Source organism: Lepisma saccharinum, chromosome 4, assembly GCF_977018435.1.
Source record: "Lepisma saccharinum chromosome 4, izLepSacc3.1, whole genome shotgun sequence".
Lineage (NCBI taxonomy): Eukaryota > Metazoa > Arthropoda > Insecta > Zygentoma > Lepismatidae > Lepisma > Lepisma saccharinum.
The window spans coordinates 78,393,038-78,420,069 of record NC_139232.1 but is presented as its reverse complement, the minus strand read 5'-3'; the positions used below and the strand labels follow the sequence as shown (position 1 = coordinate 78,420,069).

General features: G+C 37.5%; 2 protein-coding genes across 2 annotated transcripts; both read right to left on the bottom strand.

The window, feature by feature from the left end:
- Window positions 1-288: 288 nt before the first annotated feature.
- Window positions 289-13,527, bottom strand: LOC145987223 (uncharacterized). Its single transcript, XM_083121741.1, has 8 exons — window positions 13,423-13,527; window positions 10,635-10,749; window positions 5,857-6,024; window positions 4,114-4,188; window positions 3,106-3,325; window positions 1,975-2,180; window positions 1,287-1,453; window positions 289-794 (listed from the first exon to the last, which is right to left on the bottom strand). The coding sequence occupies exons 1-8, from the start codon at window positions 13,474-13,476 to the stop codon at window positions 525-527; spliced, it is 1,275 nt and encodes a 424-aa protein (XP_082977867.1). The 5' UTR covers window positions 13,477-13,527; the 3' UTR covers window positions 289-524.
- A 2,800-nt stretch (window positions 13,528-16,327) lies between these two features.
- On the bottom strand, window positions 16,328-17,755 carry LOC145986985 (glutamate receptor-like). The gene has a single exon (XM_083121448.1). It carries the CDS (start codon window positions 17,753-17,755, stop codon window positions 16,328-16,330), a length of 1,428 nt encoding a protein of 475 aa, XP_082977574.1.
- Window positions 17,756-27,032: the final 9,277 nt, after the last annotated feature.

Below are 27,032 nucleotides of genomic sequence, written 5' to 3'. Positions count from 1 at the left end.
CACCCTGGACCCCAGGAAATATATTTAGGTGATTTTTTTTAATGCAATTGATTACTAACGAGGACTTTTTTATTTATCAAAATTATCTAATGTTACTTGCATATATACACAAAGTAATCCATGATACGTGCATTTGACATTCGGTTACTCTCTACATAATAATTACAGTATAAATCCCGCGAAAAATTAGATTAGAAAGGTTAGAACGTAGTTGTCATGTACAATTGAGCCCTTTTATTTCAAAAACCCCTTACCTATTATACATACGAATGACAGTTTTTAGAATCAAAAATCGGTATATACAGTAGATGTAATAACACTAATATGTTGTTTCTATTGTTATCCTTTAAATTTATATATTTAATTATACAACTTTACATGATGAAGTAGGATCGTTTCATTAGGTGGAAGTAGTGGATGTTTCATAAATAAACGATTCAATAGTTCGATGAAATCAACAATGAAAAACGTACTATATAATGTATATTTCGATGAATTGTTTATTAACGATAAATTCATAATTCTTAATTTGTCTTGTGTTTCCTCGCGGTGTTCTTCCTGGCTGGAACGACTTCCTCCCCCGACGAGTGGTGAAGGTTCCAGAAGACGACGGCAGCCACCACATTGATGGTGCACAGCACCACGATGTACTCCACCCTGTCTTCAAAAGGTGTACCGCATATCGTGTACCACTCCATACCTAGAGACGGAGGCTTCCGACCGGGAAGGCAGTGGAAGTCAAAGTACCCCTCGTCGTAGTCCGTCACACACAGGTACTTGCCCCTTTGGAGGACCTTCAAAGAGTACATAAAACTATTTACTATTTTCGTATTTGTAGCAGGCTGAGAATTGACGCGAGGGAGGATGCCAAACCTGTATTTCCAATGCTGCTAGGATAATTTTAACCCCCCCCCCCCACAATTGCCGATGATACGGCAGATGTTAAAAGTTTGCGGTATTTTTCGTCTTTTAAGAACTAAATGTGTTGAAATTCTCGATAAAGGGCACAATTCGCATTTCATGCCAAATTTGCGATATTTCAAAAAAATAGACAGAGACAGAAACAAATAGACAGATACAGCGAGATAAAGAATCTTAGCAACCGTGACATGACCATCGAAGGACATAAATCCACATGAAAATGTTTCTTCCATCCTTTGCCCAACCAAAATGAAAAATTCTACCAAGGCCTCCGTTTCCAGCCCATCTGTCTCCATATTACGAACACCCATGCCTATACTTAAGTTTTAGGGAGAATACAACAGCGGTGAATTCTGTCCATTTACCGTTCCAAAGACTGTTGTGACGTTCTCCTTATCCTCGCAAGGTCCCGTTGGTTGATGAAGACCCGTGGATACTTCCTTCTCTGGATCGCCGAAGATGCACAGCCCTAGGAAGGTGAGATAGTACAGGAGGAGGTGGAGGTACATCCACGACACGCGGCAAGCTGCACCTAGACCAGAAACAATTTTCGTTACATTGAATATCCGCTACATTCCCTTCACAGTCAATGCCATTTAGGTTTTAACATTTAATTAAGTTATCATGTTATGCAGTAGAGTTACAATTAAGCTTATAATGTAAACTCTACGGATTCTCTAACTATATAAAAGATATTTTTGCCCTACATACAACAATGTGTTATGCTATACATTTAGGCCAATAGGCTAGTTCATAAATATGCTATAATCTAAAGTAGATATGGTTAAGTGGAAGGAAAGGCTCGTGCCTTAACTTCGCCATCCTAAACAATAAATAAATAAAGAATTAAAATATTGGGACTAGTGGCCCTTACCACATTTCAAAGCAATGCAGTAAAGAACTCGGAAAAGACAAAAAACGGCAAATGCAAACCTCCCCTTTACATAACCCCCGATTACCATTTTTGGCTGAACAACTTTTAAAACGAAGGTTAAAAATGGTAATTACGAAATACATAGTCGTATAAATATGTTGTGCTTATTTCTTCTTTACCTTTTGGCGGTCGGGATGTCTTTGACGGATTTCTGTCGGCCGTCCACACGATGAGAAGGAAGGCGATGAGGAATGTGAACACGATCACCTCCGTAGAGACCCCAGCCTCGTCGTGCAGGGGGTGATACAGCGGCAGGAACATCAACACTCCCCCGAGCATCGCCAGAAGCGCTGCGAGTACCGTAGACAGCATCTCTCTCCAACAACTGAATCAACAATCACACATATATTCCACAATCTATTAAAATCTTAGAAGGCACATCCCCTTTGAAACTAACACCACCACGAACTTAAAGAAGCATGGAAATTACAATCATCATCATTGCCCAGACTTTTTTTTCCCAGGAGGGGGCAATTAACATTTTCCCAGGAAGGGCAATGCTATATTTTGAATTATTTGAATAGGGAATAACATTTATTTAACTTTCCAAGAAAAACAAATGAACAAGATGAAAATTATCACCACTTGTTTTCCAGGTGGAATAAGTGCCCCCTTGCTCCCGGCTGGATACGCCCATGATCACACATAGCAAGGAGTTGTATTTTTACATAACCATTACAAGCCTCAACGAGTTCTAACCTTAACCTAATTGTTTTTTAACTCTTGAAAACTGACCAATAACAACAATTTATTTTGAAGATACGCTACTTTTAGGAAAGAATGCCACTCGAGTTTCTCTCGAAAAATTCAGTTGCGGCACCTTGATATACCGGGTGTTCATAATTAAAGTTCCCCTACTCACAAAGCCCTCTGAAGCCAGTTGGAATTACTCTGAAACTTTGTATAGAGGTTATCAAGATCAAAGGGAAACCAACTGCTCACGAAAAAAGTTCAAATTTTCACCACCAGGTGGAAATGTGGCGCTAAAGTAACACCGAGGAGTCGGAAACGAAGAAAAATGTTTGAGTTTATGTCAGTACAGCAGTGTTAAATATGCGTGCCGTCAACGTGAATGACCCTTTGGAAGCGCAGCATCGTGATCAATGGTCGCACGAAGTTTTTCTCGATTTCTGCGCCACATTTCCACCTGGTGGCGAAAATTTGAACTATTTATTTTCGTCAACATTTGCTTCTCCTTTCTCTTTACAGTCTTCCTAAGCAACTTCGTTTTGCTAGTGACTGTTCTCTACCTGTCGGCGTGCCATTTGGGGGTGCGGGTGAGCCTTCGACGCCAGAAGTGGAACCAGAAGGAGAAGCTGCAAGCAAAGGAGGCGTGGAAATAATAGGAGGTCCAGGGCACCCAGAAGTTCCTCTCGCCGATGTTGGGGTCGGAATCGTGCCACGCCCAGTGCAGGAACTTCACGGACACGATGTCGTAAGGGATGTCGATCAGCACAACCACCAGGCCAACTGGAAGGAGAGGGAGGATGCTCTTGTAGTTGGTACACTGCATTTCAGCACGGTGCAAGGGGAATTAGGGGGTTGTTCTCCCCCTCTAGGTATTTGCATCCACTTCTTATTGCATATATTTAACCCCGAGGGGACAATATTCAGTATGGTATTTTCTTTTTTTATTATCACTGCACGCAATTTTCTTCGAAGCTTCAGGATATTGCACATTTTGATATGTATTCAAAAATATTTGAAATATTTTTTTTTTATTTAAGCGTTGTGAACAAACTTACATCTTTATACAATACTCTGTATTTGACCCTACATGCATAGAAATAATTTGCAGACTTAGTTAGCAACATAAGACATGCTTATAATAATATAGAGTCAATGCATAAGTTAGAAATTAAAATGAGAATAATACGTAAAAAATATCAATTCTTATATTATTCGGATTTCATTCCTCTACACTGGAATATTTGAGTTAGTTTAAATTTATATATACGAAAACTGAGTGTGTGTGTGGTAAGAAATACATTAAACAATTCTAGGGTGTTCGGGAAAGGCACTTAATGTCACAAACTGCGATTTCCTGTTCCATTTATCTAAGTCACACTGATTCAATTAAAGAAAATAATATAAGTATAATTTAATATTGGGCATGTGATAAAGTGTGTCTATAATGTTAGCTATTAAAAGAATAAACACACAAAACTGTCTGCTGTAAAATTGCATTTTATGACTTAACCCGAACAGCCTAGAATTAACACTTAATAATTACACTTTTCGTCTAATAAAAATCTCACCAGCGAAAGGTTCTGCCCACGATGGAAGACGTAGCTTACTCACAGCAACCACTGCGTTGTATATGAAGAAAGCATCTGAAAAGTTATACATTTAAATATTAACAAACCAGAGAAGGAATGGTCTCACTCTGTCATGGGCGTCGCCAGTTGCAGGGGGGGGGTAGTGGGACAAATGATAAAAGTTGAATAGTAGAAAAATAATATTATTACCACGGTTATAAATGGTATTATACAATAATAAATATTATAAACTAAGAAAAATAAATTTTATTCGAAATATTAATATTAATAATAATAATAATAATTATTATTATTATTATTATAATTATTATTATTAAATATTATATTATATTATAATTATATAAATGGGGAGACTCGATCCACCAAACGAGTGAACACCAGACCAATTTTTTTTCCATTAATTCTTTTGCATTTTATGCAGTTACTATCTGAAATGCATTTTGATATTAACTTTCGCAAGTCTTGTTCAAGAAAAGGTTAATGTTAGGTGGATTTTTTTTTCAGAAAGTTTGTTGTGTGGCCTCTCACTTACAACTGTAATTATTAGAATTTTGAAAACTGTGGAACCATTTGTTCTTTGGATGAAATGGTAGAATATAACCTTCTTCGTGTATTTTTCGCTCAATGTTTTCCATCCAATGCATTTTTACTTTGATTATTCTCTTCGAATACTAACTAAATTAACTTTATTTCTGTTCTTAACAATAAGAGTAACAAACTTTCGACTTTCTTGTATCTTCAAATGAACAATGTCAATTTCCAGGGGGGTCCACCGACCCGTTCGACACCCCCTCCCGACGCCCATGCACTCTGTTGTTCGGTAGAATTAGGAGAGAAATACGAAGAGACTATGAGAAATATATTTCGAGCAACATGAAAGTAATGGAATTTTTGGCATATGCTAGATACTTCTAACCCGAATCTATTGGTTGATTGTAAGTCTGATATAACAAGCACATAACATAATAAAATATAATTAGAAAAGATATATTATTGGATACTTTAACTAGGGTGTTCTACTTTACATGTTTAAAATATAATCTTAAATTACACAGATACGATACTTACTGCAACCAACATTATCAGATGTCTATTTAAAGCTATCAGTGACGTAGGGACATAAAATAGAAACAATTTTGGAAATACTGTTACTGGATAACATAGTGTTTGCTTTAAAATTCTAAATAACTTATGCTCTTAATGTAGTAATAAATAAAAATACGTTCCTTTTCGTGAACAAGAATTGAAAACATCAGTTTTCATCATAAAGACAAATTGATTGAAGATGTTACTTGTTTGTTACGGCTCGTAGTAAATTTAGCATCCTTGTTGACAATTTTGTCAAATTTGAAAAAAACACTAAGCACAATTTGTCAGAACGCAAGTGGCCTATATTTCTGGAACTCAGTGTGGGTTGCCCATGAGCAATTGGAGCATACGTGGTTGAAATGCTTCAATACTTTGCAAATAGTATGATATGTGCTGAATCAGAAACACAATACAGCCAAGCATTGACGTAGTGAAGCAATATATACAAGGTGCGTCCAGAAACTAAAAACCGATTGTTCATGGGCAGCTTGGACTCTTTCCGTATTTCCTGGTACAGTACCTGCTGCTTTTCCTCTGACCTGGAAACTTCCGTTTCTGCACATTGCCATTGGCTCTCCATTATATTACCTCGTATATCTGAAATATTCACAACTAATGGGTGCTAATACTTACACAGAATGATGATGTGGAGGGGAAGGCGCCTGCCAAGGAACATGAGCGGCGCCTGGGCATGCCAGAAGGAGTCGACCTCCGGAAGAGCGTAGGACACGGCTTCCACCACCAACCCATGGAGGATGCAGCCCAGCCACAGGTAGGGAAACTGGCCCCTCACGCGTGCAGCTGGAAATGTATCAAAACCCAATAAATGAAGTGAACAAAATTATTGCGCAAAGTCAACTGTAAACACAAACGTATAACGCTACTAAGTACAAGGTACAGTGGGATCCATAAGTATTGCTTAGCAAATTGTCCATGACTATTTTCGTTGGTTCTTATCTTCATCCTACGTATTTTTAAGGACTGTATTTTTACGTATACTGGTTCAGAGGTTGTAAGCAAATTGTTTGGTATTTTGTGTCAGTTCTTGGAGCTCTCATTGCATAAAACAAAGGGAATAAACGTGGTGATGGACAATTTGCTTGATAATACTTATGGATCCCACTGTACAACCTTATTAATCTGATTTCAAACGAGCATACTTCCGAAAATATCAATCGTGTTTTAACATCCTATTCATTTTTATATAATTTCCGTGTGTTAGATGTTTGAATCAACCGTAAACTACAATAGGAACAATGCATTGATATTGTTTATAGAAATACTGTATGGACTAATTGTAACCCTATTCAGATTAAATATTATTAATAATAATAAATGAAAGAGGACCTCTGAGAGTTGTAGAAGGTTGCTGGAAGATAGCTCCGCAGTCTGTGAGGAACAAACTTGTGTGTCTAAGTATTCGTGGTGGGAGTTTCTAGTCACATGAGTTTCGTCGAACGTCATAACTGGAATATCCAATCAGATGCCGTTTTTGTGACGTATACCTTGCGTTCGTTTTGACTTCTGGCCGAGATAGCGCATGACTGCAGAACGGCGAGGCACGGCGAGGCACGGCGGAGACCCGTGACGTCCCACTTATTTTTACGCACGAAGCTTAAATGCAGAAAATTGTATTTATATTGCATAGCGAGTACTAAAGAACAGATTTAGCCTTTTCTAGAGTAATACACATTTGTCGAGATGTAAATTATGGATGAATATTACGAACTATTCATGCTAACGGAGCCTCCCTATTGTTTATTTGTGTATATATATGCATGTTGGACGAGAATATATTATGGATCCTACAAATGCTGTTGCTATTGTTGTTAGTATAATAATAACTCTAACTGATCATGTATGAATATATAAATAGGATCCATAATATATTCCTCGTCCAACATGCATATACAAATATACAAATAAAGAATAGGGAGGCTACGTCGATTCGATATATTTTGATAGGGGTTCTGTTACTATTTGATTTCGTTTATAAATGGGTTGGATATGAAAAGGAATTTTATGTTTTTTGGTTATATATTTATTATATATAAATTAGTTTGTTATAGATTATTTGTCTAGTGTTGGGACTTATTAAATATATGAAATATTGATTTTTATTATAGGAGATGTTAATAATCGTACCTTTTGTATCAGAGAGGATTGAATTTTAATTGAATATTCTTTTTTCTCGAAAGGTGAGGAGCTAGTAGGGTTAATTTTAAGGTAAAAGTAGAATTCGTACTACTATTACCAATAACAGTTATCATTACTAGCTCAAAATTATTATACTGATTATGTGTAAGATTCTTATTTCTATTAATTTTACTTTTGGTACTATATCATGAATGGACCCAGGGATTACTAGAATGAGCATGCTGGAGTAATAGTTAATAATAACATTTGAGTTTCATTCAAAAAGTATTGAATACTTCAATTTACTTCATCAAGTAAGAAGCAAATGCAATCAGCTTCGACCTGAATAAATTGGTATTATATATTACCCTTACTTGCTTAACTGAAGCCAAAGGAAGGCGGCATATTAATGTTAATAATAAAATTAGGGTTAATTCCTTGGTTATGGGGGTATAATATTAAGGGGGCTGCTAACTTCCATCTTTGGTGGTGAAATTCCATTAATTCTTCTTCCGTTGTTTCTTTATAATTTATATTATAAAGAGAGGTTCTTATTATTACATAAAATGCATTATATTAAATTAGATTATATTTAGAAATTATCTCACGAAAATTTCCCCCCAATTAATTATGCTCACTCTCCCATATTACATAGAACACAATTTTTTCCCCTCAAAATTGTGTTCATATATATATATATATATATATATATATATATATATTAACTTATTTTTTCTCTAGACTCAATAAGCATCAAATAAAATATAAACAACAAAAAATTAATTATTATTACAATTAAGCCAACAACTCTCCACTTATGCCCCCACGTCTAACCGCGGCAGCTGGCACGAATTTAGCCGGACAAACACTATTAAAGATTAAAATCCTGTAATCTAACTTATACTAAACTGAACAAACCCACGCACTGCGAACCATCAAACCTTAACTACACAACCATCTCAACCCATGAAAAATTGACGGAATATTCTACCTCTCTTTAATAAATACATATGTGAAATTTAATTAAGGAGATTTAAGCCAGAATAAAACTTTAATTTAAATTATAAACAGAGGTTCTTATTATTACATAACATGCATTATATTAAATTAGATTATAATTAGAAATTATCTCACGAGAATTTTCCCCCAAATTAATTATTCTCACTCTCCCATATTATATAGAACACAATTTGCGTTTTATGCCATTTTTTTCTTTCCAGAGTAGAAGCGTTTTTGCTTTTTTTGTGCGAGATAATTCTACTTTTATTACTTCATCTGCATCCATTTTAGGGCACCAACTCTTTATATTAAAGCTTCCCTCTATAAGAAAGATATCCCTCTTTATTTCAATCCTATCACTTGGTGGTCTTCCACCACTATTAGGATTTTTACCAAAATGAATGGTTATTATCCAAATAACCAACCTTAAACAATTACTAATAATTACCATTCTAATCAGTATATCACTACTACTAACCTGTGTTATGAGAGTTGTTCAAAGTGATGACCAGCAATATTTTGTTCAAATTTTCATTGACACGCAAAAATTCCTCTTCCGTAATTTTTGTAACTACTGTTCTTATATTGTCTTTTAGTTCATCTGATTGTTTCTATAGATTATTTTTAAGTGTCCCTACAAATAATAAATTGCTTACAAACGTCTCGACATGATTCGGTTTTCACTTAAGCGTTATACATAAAAATAGTTTGTGTTAACGTGAATTTGTCGGTTGACATTTCAATGGTCTCACAATCTTATTAAACACACACTGGGATTACACAGAAAAGAACTAACACTGATGTGATCTATGAGGCGACAAACGCGCACACACGCACTTAAATTAAACAGAAAAATTACACGTCCACGCTAAAACGAACAGAACTGTATTGATGTGTGAGCAACAATTTCGTCTGCACGCGGGCTTCAGACACCTTGTGCGCTCTCCCGGTGCCTAAACATACAACTTTGCATTTTAATGAGACGGCGTTTTCTTTCACAGAATGGTCAATAATAACAACACTGTAACTGCGCTGGAAACTTGCCTATAGTGTTGAATCTATAAGGACGCCCGTATGGGCAATACTTCCGTTCTCATTTATTCTAAACATTGTCTTTGCGTAATGAAATAAAAATGTTCAAACTTAATAAAATTAGGTTAATCATTGAATATACCATTATTTACATGCTTTGAAACAATTAAAATGGGTATTTTTTACCCAGCGCGCGTCCTTCCAGGTTAAAATGGCAAGAAAACAACTTGCAAACTGAACAAATATGTCAATCAAAATTTGATCAAAATATTCCAGGAATGTGTGAATGCAGTTGGCCATGACTTTGAACAACTCTTATAACACAGGTTAGTACTCGTTATGTAATATTAATACAATTTTCTGCATGATAAAGATATGTGCGTAAAAATAAGCGGGACGTCACGGGTTGAAAATGCCGGCCTCCGTGCCGTGCCTCGACGTTCTGCAGTCAAACGATATCTCGGTCAGGAGCCAAAACGAATGCACTGTATTATCAATTTGGGATAACTTCTAAGGTCAATTTTGGTAAACTGTGTCGAATAAGCACAAACTATCCAAAATATTTGTTATTTGATCTGCAGTGGACGAAGCGCCCATTTTTGGTATCGGCAGTTCGAGAAATGGGGTATTTGTGTACAAGCGTGTACATAGGAGGACCGTGGGTTAGATAATGTGCAAAGAACCTCAGTTTACAGAGTAGCTAGAGGAAATGAAGCGCTGGCGCTAGTTGAGCAACGGCTTCCTACGTCAGCAGATGGTTCCACTTATTTTAAAGCTTAAAAATCTCATTGTTTCTGTTGTGGAAACTTCTGTTAACATTGAACATTGAAGTGCAAGAGACAGTACACGACGAATTCTCCCTGTTGTTATTCATACCATTATGTGAAGTCACACAGAGTACTTATTAATTGAGAGAATAAACTTCGAGAATAAACTTGAAACTCTGTATATTATTGAACATGCTTCAAAGTACACTCGCCTTATTTCAGATTTTTAAGATCAAAATCTTGGCAACCCCTTGCAACCAGGTGTTCTTGGAAGATATTTCAAGCTCACCAGATATCTTAGTTATTGTATCTAGAAACTGAATCCTGAAAGGTACTTGAATCTCTGAAGATAAGAGTGAAGCTGGCTCTCAAAAGATTGGAATCTCCTTCAGGAATCACCTGGGTGAAGAACCAGTTCTGTCCTTCACAATACTTTATCATAATTGTTTCTAAATTCTTTTTAGTTCCTTTGCTTACCATGAAGAAGCGTAGTGATTCCACCAATAAGGATGATGAACTGAGACAGAAGAAAGGTTGGTTGAGCTTGCCACAGTTCTTTGGGGTCATTGAAGGATATGAACCAGTCTAAAGTCTGTAAATAAGCCAACAATCTACCATTAGAGATTCCGTTGTTCAACGGAGAAATTCCTTTCTTACAATCTATCAATACTACTATTACTACTGTTATACGCACACATGCGAGGGTGCACATACTTATTTGAGAGTCAGAGGGTGTCTAGTCAACAGTGTCCGACTGCCACGTAGGAGACCCGGGTTCGATATCCAGGATGGGTGATTTCAGGTGGCAATTTTTCCAGCTGCATGAAAAAGGTTGTAGTTCACCCAGTCTCTCTAGTAAACGGGTACCTCGGGGAAAGCCTTAGAATTTAAAGACGGCCAGAGCATAGTGGTGATTGCTAATGTGTGAGGCCCTATACCTCCATTTCTTCCACATGCCTTCACGATATGATGCATGGTACAGGGGTAACTTTACCTTTTTTTACTTTGTACATGTATACATACATACATACATGCATGCACTTATCTTTATTTACGAACTACCAGCAATACAAACCTCGTCCGAGTCATGTTCTGGATGCCTTAAAATAGATGTACCTCCAAACTTCGTGTAGAATGAAAGTAAGGTAAAAATATAGAGGAATTGTGAAACTTCTTATTTCACATCCAGATGTGCATTATCAATCCAAACTATAATTGTTTGATTATAAAATAATAGAAACAAAATTGCAATATTTCATGTACAATGTGTATACATACATACATACATACATACATGCACTTATCTTTATTTACAAACTGCCAGCAATACAAACCTCGTCCGAGTCACGTTAAGGATGCCTTAAAATACGTAGATGTGCCTCCAAACTTCGTAAGTAAGCTCGTGTTATAAATAATTCAAAGTCATGTGTACATTACAAATATTTTATTGTACTTATGTCCCGGGTATGCAATATCCATAAAGATTTGAGATGTTGAATTATCATTTATTATAATTTCTAGAATAAAGATGTGAAAAAATATTTATGAAGAATACAACATCTGAAGAAAGTGTACAGGATTACCTTCGGCCGGAGTGATGAGAGTTACGCGCTATGAAGCCAGAAGTCTCAGGTATGAACACTTGTCAATGCGTGGATGTCTGCGTTTGTCGATCATCCATTTATTCCCAACGTCACTATTAAGCCACGATTTAGTAAAGCAACATAAAGTAAATGAAATAGAAATAAAGAAAGGATGAACTTCCGATATTTCGGAAGGATGAGGAATACTGTAAAAAGGAATACACAAACAGGTTTCCGCGGGATTTTATTGTGAAAGGCAACTGAAAGAGTTTCTTACAAGAAATACTCGTCCAGATGTTAGTAACAGTGTTTTTGTTTTATTAACTTGCAGTGTTAATTGGACATTATCCATTGTTTCATGCTATTCTAACACAACGTTTAGAGAGAGCATGTCTTCTCTCGTTCTCACACGAACAAATTTATTTTCTAACCTGCGACAGAAACTGCTCCACTGCACTGGGGAGGCCAAGATACAGAATATTTATAGATACTATTGCAGGCATATAAGAAAATATAGTATACTAAAAGACCTATCATATGCATTTGTACCAGTTCATTCTGATATAGAATAGCATGATTGATAAATTTACAACTTGTTCTGTGCACATGCCCGCTGTAATCAAAGAAGGAATGCAATCATTCTTCTGAGTTAAATCACATTTCCGCTTCCAAAAATAGCTTCCTTCTTCCAACATTGAATTTTAATTTCAACTACGTAAGTTATTTTAATAACAAAGCAGTAGAAAACTTCATGCAAATTCAAACGTATTATTATTTTCCTTCGCTCTGTCAAATATCAATTAAGGAAATTCCGGTAATCATTTATTTTTTAAAACAGTGTGCCGCAAAATGTAATTATTTAAGTGCATTCTTTAGTTTCTTTATGGATTTCGTAACTTCTCTTTTATTAAAGTTATTAAATTTAATCGATTTTCTCTCCATTTGGTAACTAACAAATAATTAATTTGATAATGGACTATCCGAAGAGATCCGTGAAATGCCACAACATATACGTACCTATTCATTTCGAACTTTATCAAATATGAACAGAGACCATCTGCTAATCGTTCATAACTTTAACACAACTTATCACACAGGTGTTTTTCAACAGTCGAAGACACCCCCCCCCACACACACACACAAAGAATAGGCTAACAGACGTCCTGTTTTTCCTGACATCTACATGTTACTCTTATGTCCGGTGTCCTGGTGAAATTTGAAAAGAATAGTATGTCCTACATTTTAGGCATCACATAATTTGCATTAAGAAAATACGTTTTTAATTGAGAGAAACAGGAAATTGAAGGAATAATTTAGAAAAATGTACTCGTAGGAGTGTATTTGATTCAAATTTGCGAATTTCGTGCTCAAAAATTCATTATTTTCTGAGCTGGAAATATGTTAATTTCATATTCTTTGATAACATTTCATAGTAATATGTGTTGTTTGCTGTTAATTTGGCATAAAATACTACATTTTGGAAAATTGGAACTTACTTTTTACCCAATAGCGATCTGATTATTCCCCTACACAGAGAAAGGCATATGTTCACGGCAGCTCATGAATCGACCACTAAACGCACTTGGCAGCAAAGACGATATCACTCACCCAGACAGCAATGGCATAAGCCCAGTGTTCAATGAGTTGGAGTGTACACTAGAGAGCAATGAAATTATACTCACGTCCTTGAATTCGTACTTGACTATTTCTTCTCCGATGCGACTGACGTTTGCCATGCTTCCCCTTTGATTAGCTGCAGACACAACTGGCTCTGTCTGAAGTGACAACCGCTGTTATCGCTCTGAAGGCACGCGTTATCTCAATGTCCGTTTTATCACGTGTTACACAAGAGTAGATTTTGTGCTGTATTTATAAAAACAAACTGACTGATTCATAGCTAACAATGCACGAAGTTCAGAAATCTCTTGAAGGATGTAATTTGATGTGGGAAATTATGCAGCAGTGACGCACAGATTTCTGGTTGGCACTGTCTTCTAAAATTTTCTGTCGGAGATATTAAAACCTATAACACTGAATGGCAAATTATCATACTGGCAGAGTGAAGTAGGGTTTAACCCCTCCTCCGTAAATCGTTCATGTACTACCACCATTAGACAATTTACATATCATATTTATTGCTTTGCATTAAGGAAATTCCTCATCGTGTTTTGTCTAGAAGTCTCGTTAATAAATAAAATTAAAAAAACAATCCTCCACGATGGCACAGTGGTAACGTCGTCGCCTTGTAATGAAGGAGTCCCGAATTCGATACCCGGTGGAGTCGGATCGCACTTTAAACTGTAGGTGCAGTCTCGATTAACCTATCTGTGCATAAAGTAGACTTAAAAACAAAACAAAATCAAACTCGTAAAAAGAAGTATAAGTTTCATACTTTCGAAGACACGTAAGTATTACTGTCAAGTGCATGTAACGTTTCATAAATTTTGCTCAAAACTTTATTTTATTCCCTCTAGTCTGACTGCAGTCCCATCGGCTCCTTTCTTCGGCACGCCATTGATTTCACTTTATCTGTGATATGAACGCTGTATGGGATGCATCCAAAATTCATGTGAACGCTCTTGAGGACTGTCAAGGATTCAATCAGTGTTTTTACATGGACAGTGTGTAAAACGTGGAGAAAATATAATATAATATTTGCACAATTACCCTTCATAGCTTACATCTATTATTTTTTTCGAATATAATAACAATAATCAATTTTTCCAATTCAAAAATTATGGTACAAACTGTATGGGTGAAAAAGACGCACTGAGATAAGCAAAGAAAAAGTGTCTCAATCAACATAATCTCCAAATATACCGTTTGCGAGAAAATGGAGAATACATGAGTGTATTGTTACGATACACCATTATGTAGGTGTTCGAACCTTTTATATATAACAGCCTTTTCTGCACCGTGAGTCAACTTTTGGAAGAAGAAATCAATGTGAATGATTTTCGTGGTGTTTCTGTAACATTTGGTTTCTGTTGGCTTCTTTGTGTACGTGTGTTCTGTTTGATTACTGTTTCACATACCTAGATCAGTGCGCATATGACATTATATTGTTTTCTGTTCTGTGGGATAATATTCAAGGCGTTAGTGTGCAGTGTACTGAGCAGAATTATTACAGCATACAGGAAATCGTTAATATAATAATATTTCTGATAGAATATCATTGTCAAAATGATGTGCTTGCTTTAAATTTAATACTATACTAAGACAAAGTATATCGTGGATGTCTCGTAACATAGTTAAAGTACAATCCTTCACAATCACTTCGTCAAAACGCCAAACACGCATTTATTACTATTAATTGAACTTTCACTAGGCGCCGCAATGTATTGTTCCAGCCTTTCTCTTTTTTTGACCTTCGGAGCCAGTTGCTTTTGAGCCTGGACGACTTCTGTCCCCCTTTCCCGTTGGGGGATTGGGTCAGATGGACAAACACTCAGACAAAATCACTATTTTTGTAGAATGCCATTTTTTTAATATTTAACTTTTCAACCTCAACTTTGAATACCAAATTTTTACTTTGTCGAAGACAGAGCAGGAAATTTGTCCAGGTGCATTTAATTATTATTGGGTTTCGTCGTGTTTCTGTTTCGATAAGAATTCTTTAAGAATTGAGATTGACTAAAGTGAACGGCTTAATGCCAGTGATTTATGAATCCTCTCCTGACCATTCGCAACATTCTAACTGAACATGGGCACATTTGCTTTCACTAGCTCTATTTATAGCAAGATGGTGTCTGATGAACACTTCCAATATCAGTCCCGAAGAGAAAATTTGGTATAAATCTCGCATGAGACGGAATTTCAGACATCAAGTCTCGGTCTCGTCTTGATTTTCCTTGGTTCTGTCTGATCCTCCGTCTCGTCACTAGAAGTCTCGAGGGATCTGGTTTCTTTCTCATGGCGATTTTCACAATACCTTCTCTCAGTTTCGTGTAGAAATTCCTGAAGAGACCGAGACTTGTGTCGTCTCAATAGCATTCCCAGCGGCTGCAACTAAAAATCTCTTAAATTGTCAGCTTTTACGTATTTTACACGTCAAGTAAAAACCGCTTTAAAGCGTAAATACCCAACCTTGATCGTAATCAAGGCATCAGTGGATTGATTCAAGCTGGACGCATATTGCATAGCGATTCGGACTCTAATGTAAACTGTAAATCAAGCCCCGATAAGCCAATTGAGCACAAAGGGTCTTAAAATAAAATAGCGTACAAAAATGTTATTTCCCGGCATTATTATTAACAAACTGGTTCACCTTGATAGCTGTACACTTTGTGAAATTTTGTAAATGTTGTAAGTGAACATCCTGTGTCCTATTGCCTACATATTTTCGAAACTATCCGTAGACCATAAACAAGAAAAGGGTAACACGTTACGTCACAATGTGTATTATTACAATTTATTGAAACACATTTTTACAATATTTTCACTGCAAGTACTTACAATTTGCATTTTTGGATAACTATAATTTGAGAAAGCAAAGAGGCAAGATTATATTTTGGAAATGAATAATCCACAAAAACACACCAAACCAACGATACTTGAGACGTAGTGCACCAAGAATTTTATATCGTCTCAAGAGCTAAGGATCATGAAACCTAAACACAAAGTCACAGATCCAATTCTTCTGTATCCATAGAAAAGAGCTACTTCGCACAAAAAAGCTAAAAAGCTGATAATAGAACACATGATGAATATGTAGAAAAGTCCAATTAAATGCTCAATCCTGATAACAACTCTGCTGCTACTGTCAGATTCTATATCAGAATTCTTTCCTGATCTTTTCCCACTTGAAGTAAAATCCTTCACCCACTTGCTAAACAAACCTGATTCCGTCAGTCGAACAGATATAATATTTATGTGATGATAAAACTGCGACCCTTTTGGGAGAAGAAATACGCTTGGGATTGAAGCTATTCTCTCTTTGGCAATGCGGATCTGAGAGTGTCCGTGGACATCGAGTAACTTTTCCTTTATGAAGTATTGGCTGAAGAGCATGTCTGTGGCAATTGCGAAATCTCTCCTCTTGGCGATTCTATGAAGGTAGCCTAATATATCATCAACATAAATCCAATTGTCGTAGATTTTCTTGGCTGACGGCACGCTACTGTCTTCGAATATATTCCGCGTGATGCCGCCAAAGGGTAGACCAGATTCCAGCAGGTCATCCACGCTGTTGATATCTCTTCTATATCTCGGATGAGTTAGGAAACTGACGAGTGACGACCCATAGCCTGTGCAAAGAACGAGGCCACAGTATACCCAAGAGATAAAGAAGATTCTGGATGAAGCCTTCTTTGGTTGTTTGGGAACGGATACACCAATTTGGGTAGACAACAGCTTTAATGGTGGGACAGTGAAAATAATAGATTCTTTGTCTGCTGCGATTCTGTTGAAGCTATACACGAAAACGCATGTTATAACGTATGAGAAAGCTATCAGGGACCAGACGATTTCCACGTACGGTAAGAAGACGTTCATCCAAACAGGTAACATGTCAGATGTTGGAACAACCCAGATGATGTCTACTCGTATTGGCATCATCACAGCATCGAAGACATCATATAATTCCGCACTTGCAGGAAACTGAAATATTCCAAAATCAGCTCGGCCATACAAAACATCTCCAGGGATCCCAGTTATTGTACCATTGTCCAGAACCCTTCCCCATACAGGTTGATGAACTGGCATCTCGATTATAGGATCCAGGGACATATACGTCGACAAAGTATCCATGAACAGACCGTTCACTCCAGACATTTTCAGTGTTCCATTGTTTTCTTCTAGTAATATGGTTGGGGGGAACAAAGATGTTGATACCACAAACCTTGTACCATGCACACTGTCCAAGCTCAGAGGAGCATTATAATATTTCACTTCAACTTTCATGCCAACTTTGGACTGAGGAATATTGACTAATGAGAATGCATGAGGCAAGCTTGACCACATAACAAACTTTCCATTTTCCGAAAACAAATTTCTCCTTTCAGATTCAGTTCTCATTTTTCGACAGAGTATATACAAGTTGAACACTTTGTACTTTATTGCAATCTTAAATATATGTTGAATAATATCATATTGTTGTTCGTGTTCATATAATAGCACAACCAGAAGCCCAGATCGTGGATTCCAGATACTTTTCTTGCTAATAATGTTCAAAAACTCGCTGAAATCTTTGAAGGAATGCCCAAAAATTATGAACAACATGTTATTCGTCGATACAGTCCTTTGTAGAGATCTAGCATTTGGTGCAATAGCATTTCCTTCTCTTGAGTATACTAACACTGGTTTCGAACTTCTTTTTAAGATAGTTTCCACAAGTTTCTCTCTCTTTGAATCAGTTAAAGTAACCAAAGTTTTACATTCGAAGGAACTGCTAATGAAATAATTGATGAAAGTTAACAGCTGTTTTTCATTACTACTTCCAGTTTTATCCAGTGCAAATTTTAATGGATATATGTATGTAACTTTCAAGACCACAAGGACTACAGCAAGGCTAAGGATCTTCATGATATTTACTGTACAGCAACAAGAAATACCTGATCCATGAAGTTCAGAGACTTATTACCTGAAAGTATAATAGAAAGAATTGATTGACTGATTAGGTTATTTTACGACGCTTTTCTGCCACTTGTAGCTAGCTATTTGCGACGAAAATGCAAATTGCAACACAAAAGAAAATTAGAGCAGCTAATCTTGACGCAAAAAATTGTAAACGTTCATATTTTCGTTCAGCAGACACTATATTATTATTATGACTAATAATGATGAAAATAAATATCAGGAACATCTCTATGAATTATCATTTACAGCAAAGTAAGTTTAGTGCATGGTATTAGAAGATTTTTGGTGAGGTAAGGTTCTTTAAAAAGCTTCACTGCCCATGTTTGACAACAAATCAAGTGTATTTACTCCCAAACAGAAATTGTTACCATAGTCTTGTTTTGTGAGAGTGCAGTTCATATTTACCTAAGATCCCTCTTAACATGCTGTTTTTCAAAGCCAAAATACTCTAAAAAATAATTGTCACTAATTTATTTCTAGAACTAGGCATAGTGACGCGTCCATAGAGAAATGAGAGATGCTGTTTACCCGAGTAATTAATCTAATTAACTCTCTGGCATTACGAAACACACACAAATGCATGCTCAGGCACACAAGGAAAGTAGCTTAGAGTGTCTTGTTTATATTGTTATTGTATGATACAGTGCAGCAAGCCGACTTCCGTGGTGGTGGAGTAGTTAGTAAAGGGCTGTACGGTCCCAAGCGTCCCGTGTGTAATTCTAGCATGTGCATACTGTATTAAATTTATATCCCCATTATCCCATTTGGTCATTTTGGACCCACCCTCGTATTAGATTTATCAGTAATTTTCATTATTTCAGACACTACAATAAAAATACAATGTACAGATTTGGTGTAAATTGAATAAAACATTCGGAAATATATAGGTTAACAAAAAAAGGTCACCGAAAGCCAAAAAACAGCTGCGATGGGACTCGATGCGCTGATGATGCACCACCCAATAAAAAATAGCCGTTCTGGCAGGCCCTGACCCTTAGAGGGCTACTGCGCCGTGGCGTTCAGTTTAGTAATGAAAATATAAAGAAATTAAAAATAACTTTGCCCAACAGTTATGTTAAAAAGTGTATGCATATCAGCTGTACGTAAGGGGTACTTAGGCTGTCGTTAACTTTGGACCTCCACACATTTAAATACTGATGTGGTTCCAGCCTCTGGATGGGCTTTCCTTTGTGAATGTCCCTTCATTAACTTCATCACCATTCATCCTCAACATTGCAATTAGCTAAAAACGGAAGGAAACTGACGTAAGTAAAATACACATAGTCAATCCCTATTTTTAAGATATAAGTTTGGTTACTAACAATAGTTTAAGCTGTTAAATAATAATATGAAATACCGGTACGTACCAAACGTACGGTATTTGTGTGTATTATAATACAACTAGACAATAAACCTTTAAGTCAAGAAACTGCCCGGACAGGATAGCAATGATGATGGCTACTCGTTTGGAACTCTGAAAATGCAATTTAGCACAGGCTTCTTTAAATTCTTCCCATTTAAAGTTCAGATTCGTGTTCAACTTCTGTTCCAAACTTTATGATGTTAACATTAATCTAAATCCTAACAAGCAAATGATAATGTTACCCACCATGCAACACGTGCGGACAAACATTGATAGCCTAAGTTTTTCAAACCAGGGCAGACAACATGCGAAACTGCTATTAATTTTCTTTCAAAAAGCACTTCGTCACTTTCCATGGAGGAAAACAACCTTGACGACTTATGGATCGTTTGTTTACTTCGGAGATTAACTCTTCTAACACTGCGTAGGTTGAAAAAATGACAAAACTTGACCTTCAAGGTTTGCTACCATTTATTTTACTCCAGGGTAAAAGTCCATATTTACATTTCAACACTGAATTACGAAGAAGCGGATTATGATTTATGCACACACACCAAACATTCTAACTGTCCATGCTAGTACCTAATCAGATGTTCATCTAAACTTTCCACCTGCAGGGCGTAAGATCGTATTTGGAGGGGTTAAATTTAGTGCCGAAATTAGCATAAATTGAGCTTTGGCAAATAATTTTAGGATGTTGAGGGTGACCATGCCAAGATCCGTTGTAGTTAGCTATATGTGTTTACATTTTCCAAAACTCCTTGCATAGTATTTCATATTTTGTCGAGAGATCCAATAAGGTATGAAATCCTCTGCTCACTCATAACAGAACAAAGTATTGCTATAATTCATATATTCTTGAGTGGAATTTAAAGGAATTATAACAATGATAGAAGGGTCAAAACTGTCCCCTGAAGCATCTCTTTCACCCCCCCCCCCCACAGCATTTGTTAAAATTCATATAGGTACAGTGTATGTGTCTGTCTGTTAATAAAATGGACTACTAATAGCATTAATTGTGAAAAATTACAATTTATATTAGAAGCAACTTTAAGGGATATCTTCTCGCCTGTGCCTTACATTCCCGCTATACCGTAAAACAGCAGGTGACACAGGATTTCTTTTCGGAAGGGGTGGAATTGTAAAAGTGGATATCACATAAGTACGTTCTAGAGATAGGCAGGATACATACTATAAAATATTTCGTAATTACCATTTTCAGTCCTTCTTTTACAAGGAATGGTAAATGGTAATCGGGGATCGTTTTAAGAGGAGTTTATACATTTACCACTTTTGTTTTTCCCGAATTCTTTACTGCTTTCATTTGTAAAATCTTATTTTGATTTCGATTTTCTCAAAAATTTCGGGAGGGACTGTAGGCCCAATAGCTGCCTCTTACTTACGTCAGTGCTGTAAATATTATAAAAATATGTGAATTTTAAACAATCCCCCCCGGTAACTCATACTCTCTCCCATTTTCAAGGCATTCAAATAAAAATTTCTCACAAAGGCCTAATGTATGATATTTTTTTAATATAAATTCGTCTTAAACGAAACCAAAATCACTATTTAAAAAATCGAGGCGAGGCAGAGACTTGTTGTCCGAGACTGAGCCCTCTCTAAAATTTAAGAATAACTTGAACGTGCGCCTTTTCGATTGGCTTATGCTTTCCGAAACCGGAAAATACGAGTAATTTCAACGTGATCCTTTTCGTTTGGCTTTTCCTCTCTAAAATTGCAAATAATTTGAACTTGAGATATTTCGTTTGCCTTATGCTTTCTGAAAATGAAGAATAATTTGAAGGTAAATCTTTTCGTTTGACTCTTGCTTTCCACCATTTGACTTTGGACTGATATTTAAAGTAAGCGGCCTCTCATGTTTGAATTTACGGCCATATAGAAGCATTTTATCTCCTTATCTGACCCTTATTTACTCCATATATGATAATTTCATTACTACAAGGATGTAGTAATATAGTGACATTTCTTAAGACAGTTTGTAAGTTACCATTATGAATTTTGTATTGTAGTTAAACGGTCAGAATTGCTATGTGCAAGGAATGAGATGGTAACCTGAAAACCTTTGGGAATCGTGAGAAATGCAGACAGGATTGTCGCGCCCGTAGGCCAATGTCACCTTCATTTGTGGGTTGAGAATATGTAATGCCTAGTACTCGTGAGAGAAACATTAATTCTTCCAATTTCGGCTATCTTGTCGTATTTTCCAGTTCTTCGGTTAATTGTGACTGGTATGTGAAACAAACTCCCTTCTACCTATCTGCATGGGATTCAAATGCACTTTATTACAAAAATACACTTGTTTCTGTCACTATTAGAATTGACTATTTTCTTTCGAATTGGGACATCAAGATAATATAATCGCACACATTTAACTCAAATACAAGAGGAAAATATACAACCGATAAGCATTCAGTTTTCTATAATATAAGCTTAATATCCAAGATTAAATACACTGTTAAATAACTTAAGTGTAAAATGTAATACTGATATGAACTATTCCTAATCTATTTTTTTTAATGATAAAGATGGAACCGTGGGTTTTCTAACACGAGGTTTGAATTTTCACACTTCCAACTGCCATAGAACAGCAAAATAAGACATGGTTACTCCAACTATCTGAAATAGAGAAAACATTCAGTAATCTGAAGTTAAACATTATATAAAATAACACTAAAGAATATAATAAATGAATAGCAATATGTCTGTTGTCTACCTTTTCACAATTAAAGAGATTTCAATCCAACGCATTTATAATGTGGTTTTATGTTAGCGTCCATCTTAGTAAGATGTCTTAAAATATCCTGTGCATGCCAAACAGTAAGATAATGTAATAGTGGTGACCAAGGTAACTTAATATATAAGGTAGCGCCATCCGAAAATTGCCGATCATGCACGAGCGCGTGACGTCTTATGGGAGGATCGGTTATGCTCGGTGCCCCTTCGGTTATGTTCGTTCGGAGCTTGGTCGAAGCAAACGGCCGCTATAATTTCTATGCGAGGTCCAGAGAGGGAAAGTGTTTTATTACTTTGAGGAGGGGGAATTATTAATTATCGAAACTTCGGGATGGTATTGAGGCATTCCTTTAATGATTAGTAACATGACTGATTGATTGAGTTGGTGTTTCAACAAGTCCACTTTATGCACAGAAAGGCTAATCGGGACTGGATCTACAGTTTAAAGTGGGATCCGAGCTACTATGTTTCTCCACCGGGTATGGAACCCGGGATTCCTTGATTACAAGGCAACGACGCTACCATTGCGCCATCGGGGAGGCACTAGTAGTAACATAATTGAAAACTCGCAAACGTATTGTGAAAATCCATACTTTTCAAACTTTCTGATCGATGTGTTACAAAGATAGTTGCGCATGCTCTCATTTACCATGTCTTCATTCTATAATCATAGTATACTATAATTTTAACATGCTAAAGAAGAATTGCATGAATGAAAGAGTTAAAAAGGAAATGATCGTTTCATAGATGTATTTTGTTTATTTGTTTCACTCCGCTTTTCTGCCACTTTGGGCTAATCGCGAAGACAAGATAGTAAAATGCCACGTAATTGCCTTCTAACGACAGTAAAGGAAATTACACTTCATGAATAAAATGTGTATTCCGGTTTTATAACATTATGTACACGATATTGAGCATTGTATGAAATAAATATAATGCCCAGTAGGTGGAATGCTTCGTTCTGGCGACACCCTTTGACCTACTTTTTATTTTACGACGTTTTACGCACTAAACTAACCTACAATGAGAGAAAAATGGACAGAAAAAGCTCTGGCATCACTTTTTAAGCTATTTTTTACCTCCTGCAAATTTTGCTCTTATGCTAACTCGCCCTTTGACCTACTTTTGAAATGACTTACGACATTTTCCTATAAGGAGGCTGTCTCCTCTTACTGTAAGGTCCCCCTCAGTGTAATCTACCACGACCTGCTAATATTTAGGCTTCTGCTCTCAGCGTAATCCGTTTTACGGACTAAACTAACCTACAATGAGAGAAAAATGGACAGAAGAAAAGCTCTGGCATCAATTTTTAAGCTATTTTTTACCTCCTGCAAAATTTTGCTCTTATGCTAACTCGCCTTTTGACCTACATTTTTGAAATGACTTACGACATTTTCCTATAAGGAGGCTGTCTCCTCTTACTGTAAGGTCCCTTAGTGTAATCTACCACGACCTTGTACTCTCAGCGTAATCTGCCACCTCTCTCTCCTACGATGTTTTTTGGGCCCTCCTCCTGCTACGATGTTTTTTCTCCTCATGATGCAAAAAAAAAATGATATTGTAGCGACTGTGCCGCGTGTGAAGGGCACACACATTGTTCAGTGAACAAAAAAATTATAGGATATAGAGCTTTTGGAAGAGAGAGTACAAAGCAAGCGCGCGCCGCCCCCTCAATTTTTGTTTAAGAAATTCGATTTGATCCTAAAAACAACTCTGCAAAAAACCTATTGGAGTGCTTTTGGCGTATGTTTTAGATTAAAAAATTTTTGTAATTGGGATTGTAGAAAAAAAGCCATTCTTGCTCGACGAAGGCAAATATATTTTAAAACTGCTCCGTGACCCTCTCGTTCTTCACGTCGTGGAGGAAGGACTTCTCTGCGACCAGGATGACGCTACATAGGGTATCGGCAGGCAGCGCGTCGTGGAACTCGCAGACGACCTTGATGTTGGTGCGATCGTTGACCACCACCTGCTTCCTCTTCGTGGTATTGATGACGAACATCGGCCTGCGTGTTTTGAATTCGCTGGGCGTGTAGTACATGTCCACGCTTCCCTCGGTCACGCGTTTGTAAGCCGAGAACGCTTCGTAAAGTTTGAGGTAATCGTCTTTGGTCATGTCGAGGTTGTAATTCTCGCGCGGGAACACTTCGTTCCTACCGTTCTTCAGATAAACGTTCTTGATCTTGCAGTCGTCGAACTTGCTGGAATCTTTTTCCTGATTCTTATCGCGCCCGGTCTGAAAGAGCACCACGACGAAATCTGGCATGTCGAACTGTATGTTGTTGAACTGCGTCGTCACGTCGAATTCCATGTGACTTCCCGACGCCAACTTCTGCACGCACTGGTAACCGTGAAAGTGAATCGGTACCTGCGGACTCTTAAAGATCTCCGCTTTGTACTTGAGGGCGTAGTTCGTTTCGTATTCCACCACAGGCATTCTCAATTCCATGCTCCGGATGACGCATTTCGCCGCTTCGGGTAAAGTGTTGGCTATCGGCGTGGTGCCGTCCGGACCCAAAGTAGCGTATCGCATCAGTGCGTCGTTGTCGTTGGCCGCTCTTCGAAACGTGACTCTCAGTCCTCCCTTCCACATGATCTCCTTGTAGTCGGAGAAGAATCCCGGAAGCAGACGCATGGGAAAGAGCACCGTGTGATTTTTCGTCGATATTTTGGTTCCCGCTTCGAACCCCCCGGCCTGATAGTACGCCGCGTCCGTTTTGGATAATTTCAACGTTCCCACTGCCGTCGACGTGATGCCTGGATAATCTATTCTGTCGATGACTGTACCGTGTTTCCTCACCTCCACCTGCGAGAACAGGTGAGGCACGAAGTTGTCCACGAGTATCAAATTTGCTGCTGCGGGGGGAAACGCGTCTCCGCTTTCCTTCTTCACCACGTCGAATTGAAGGTAGAGGTCCGCTCTGTGAGGATGAACGAACCCGTCCCCTACGTCCACGTCGTATTCGATCTCTCGGTTCGCTTCGTTCAAATTTGCGAACGTGCGACGGTTGGGAGGGAAAGATTGCAATTCGTAACTTTCGATTTGCTCCATGATGTGTATGGTTATTTATTATACGTTGATCTCCACGATGGCAGTGGTCGTTGCACCTGCGAAATCCACCACCTCTCCTTTCTCGTTCGTCACCACCAACTCTATGTCGTCTATGCGGTTGCGACATACTGGAAAATAGATCGGCGAAGAGGGCGTGTAGATGATCGGTTCCATGAATTCGGAACTTGGTTTGAAAGTGGCTATGATTCCCGTCTGCTTGTGACTTCCCAGCAACCCCCAGTAGAGGTAGTGCCCCGGTTGAACGTCCTCTTGTGAGGAGCTGAAGTGAGGAGCTCGCCTTAATGGATTTCTCCCGTAAGGCATGAGCTCTATTTGATGGCGCAGTGTTGCCAGTTCCTCACTCGAAAAAAATCACCAAGGTTTTTGGTTTAACCTAACCTAAAGCAAGGAGTTGGCAACTTTTTTCTCGCAGTGTTGGCAACACTACAAAGTAAAGCTCGGTGGGGCTTGCTTTAATGGTTTGCTCTTGTAAGGTATAACCCCCCCCCCCCTATTTTCGGACACAGTATTACCAGCATTACCAGTTGGCAAGGGCTAGAGAGAGAGAAAAAACTTATAGCTGAGAACAGTAATGAGCGAATGCGCCATATCATAATTTTCCAACTCCCGGGGGCCAATGTTTGTATATCGTGACCTTTGTAAACCTCTCTCGGGGGAACGATGTGCCACACACGCACACACACACACACACACACACACGCGCGCGCGCGCGCGCGGGGCCAAAATTTTTGAATTTACGGCTGGAAAAATGTTTTTCTATGACATGTTTTCGTTCAAGGCAAATTCGTAGGTAGATATTGTTAAATAAACATTAATATTGTAAATATATATATACTTATTGTATTTAGTTTTTCGGTATCGAAAAGCGACTGTCATATTGTATTTGAAAAAAATATTACGCTTTTACCTGTGGATATCTAGAAAAACGACAATTTCGTTCCCTCTCTCTGCATATGCTATCAACATTGATACAATGACACAAATTCAACAAATACGTAGTCAACGCACATCTCTTTTTTTCCTGACAATTTCGTCATCTGACTAGGACGAAAATGGGTTTTCCGCGACAGGAAATATGTTGCTCCGTTTCTATACAAATAATCAGAAATCACCACATGCACTTCGCAACTATGCTTGGTGGCAGACAAAAAATTCAATGAATTTTCCGGTTATTTATTTCATAACCCTATATAAATCCAATTTCAAACAGTATTCAGCCGGCGAAATGAAAACACAAAGTAACGTCCGCTCTCGTGGGTGCAGAGACGGGGTCAGGGACTATAAAATAAATAACCGGAAAATTCATTGAATTTTTTCTCTACCACCAAGCATAGTTGGGAAGTGCATGTGACTGAAATGTAGGGGGGAGAATGTTCTAGAGAATTTGGTTCTTGGATTTCTATTGGTCCACGTTGCGTTGGCTAACATATCATTTTTGGCGTTATTAGAAAGCCGTATAAAACTTAAAGCGCTGGTGTATAAAGTTCTGTTTCATTTTCAACGTCAGTGAAGAGCATTTCCGCAGA

Excerpts from the sequence above, each read along its gene's own strand:
- LOC145987223 (XM_083121741.1), bottom strand. The coding sequence starts at position 13,476 with ATGGCAAACGTCAGTCGCATCGGAGAAGAAATAGTCAAGTACGAATTC. Across the intron at positions 10,750-13,422 it reads TCAAGTACGAATTCAAGGAC|ACTTTAGACTGGTTCATATC; the intron begins GTGAGTATAATT and ends GCTTATTTACAG. Across the intron at positions 6,025-10,634 it reads AATCACTACGCTTCTTCATG|CTGCACGCGTGAGGGGCCAG; the intron begins GTAAGCAAAGGA and ends ATACATTTCCAG.
- LOC145986985 (XM_083121448.1), bottom strand. The coding sequence starts at position 17,755 with ATGAGAACTGAATCTGAAAGGAGAAATTTGTTTTCGGAAAATGGAAAG.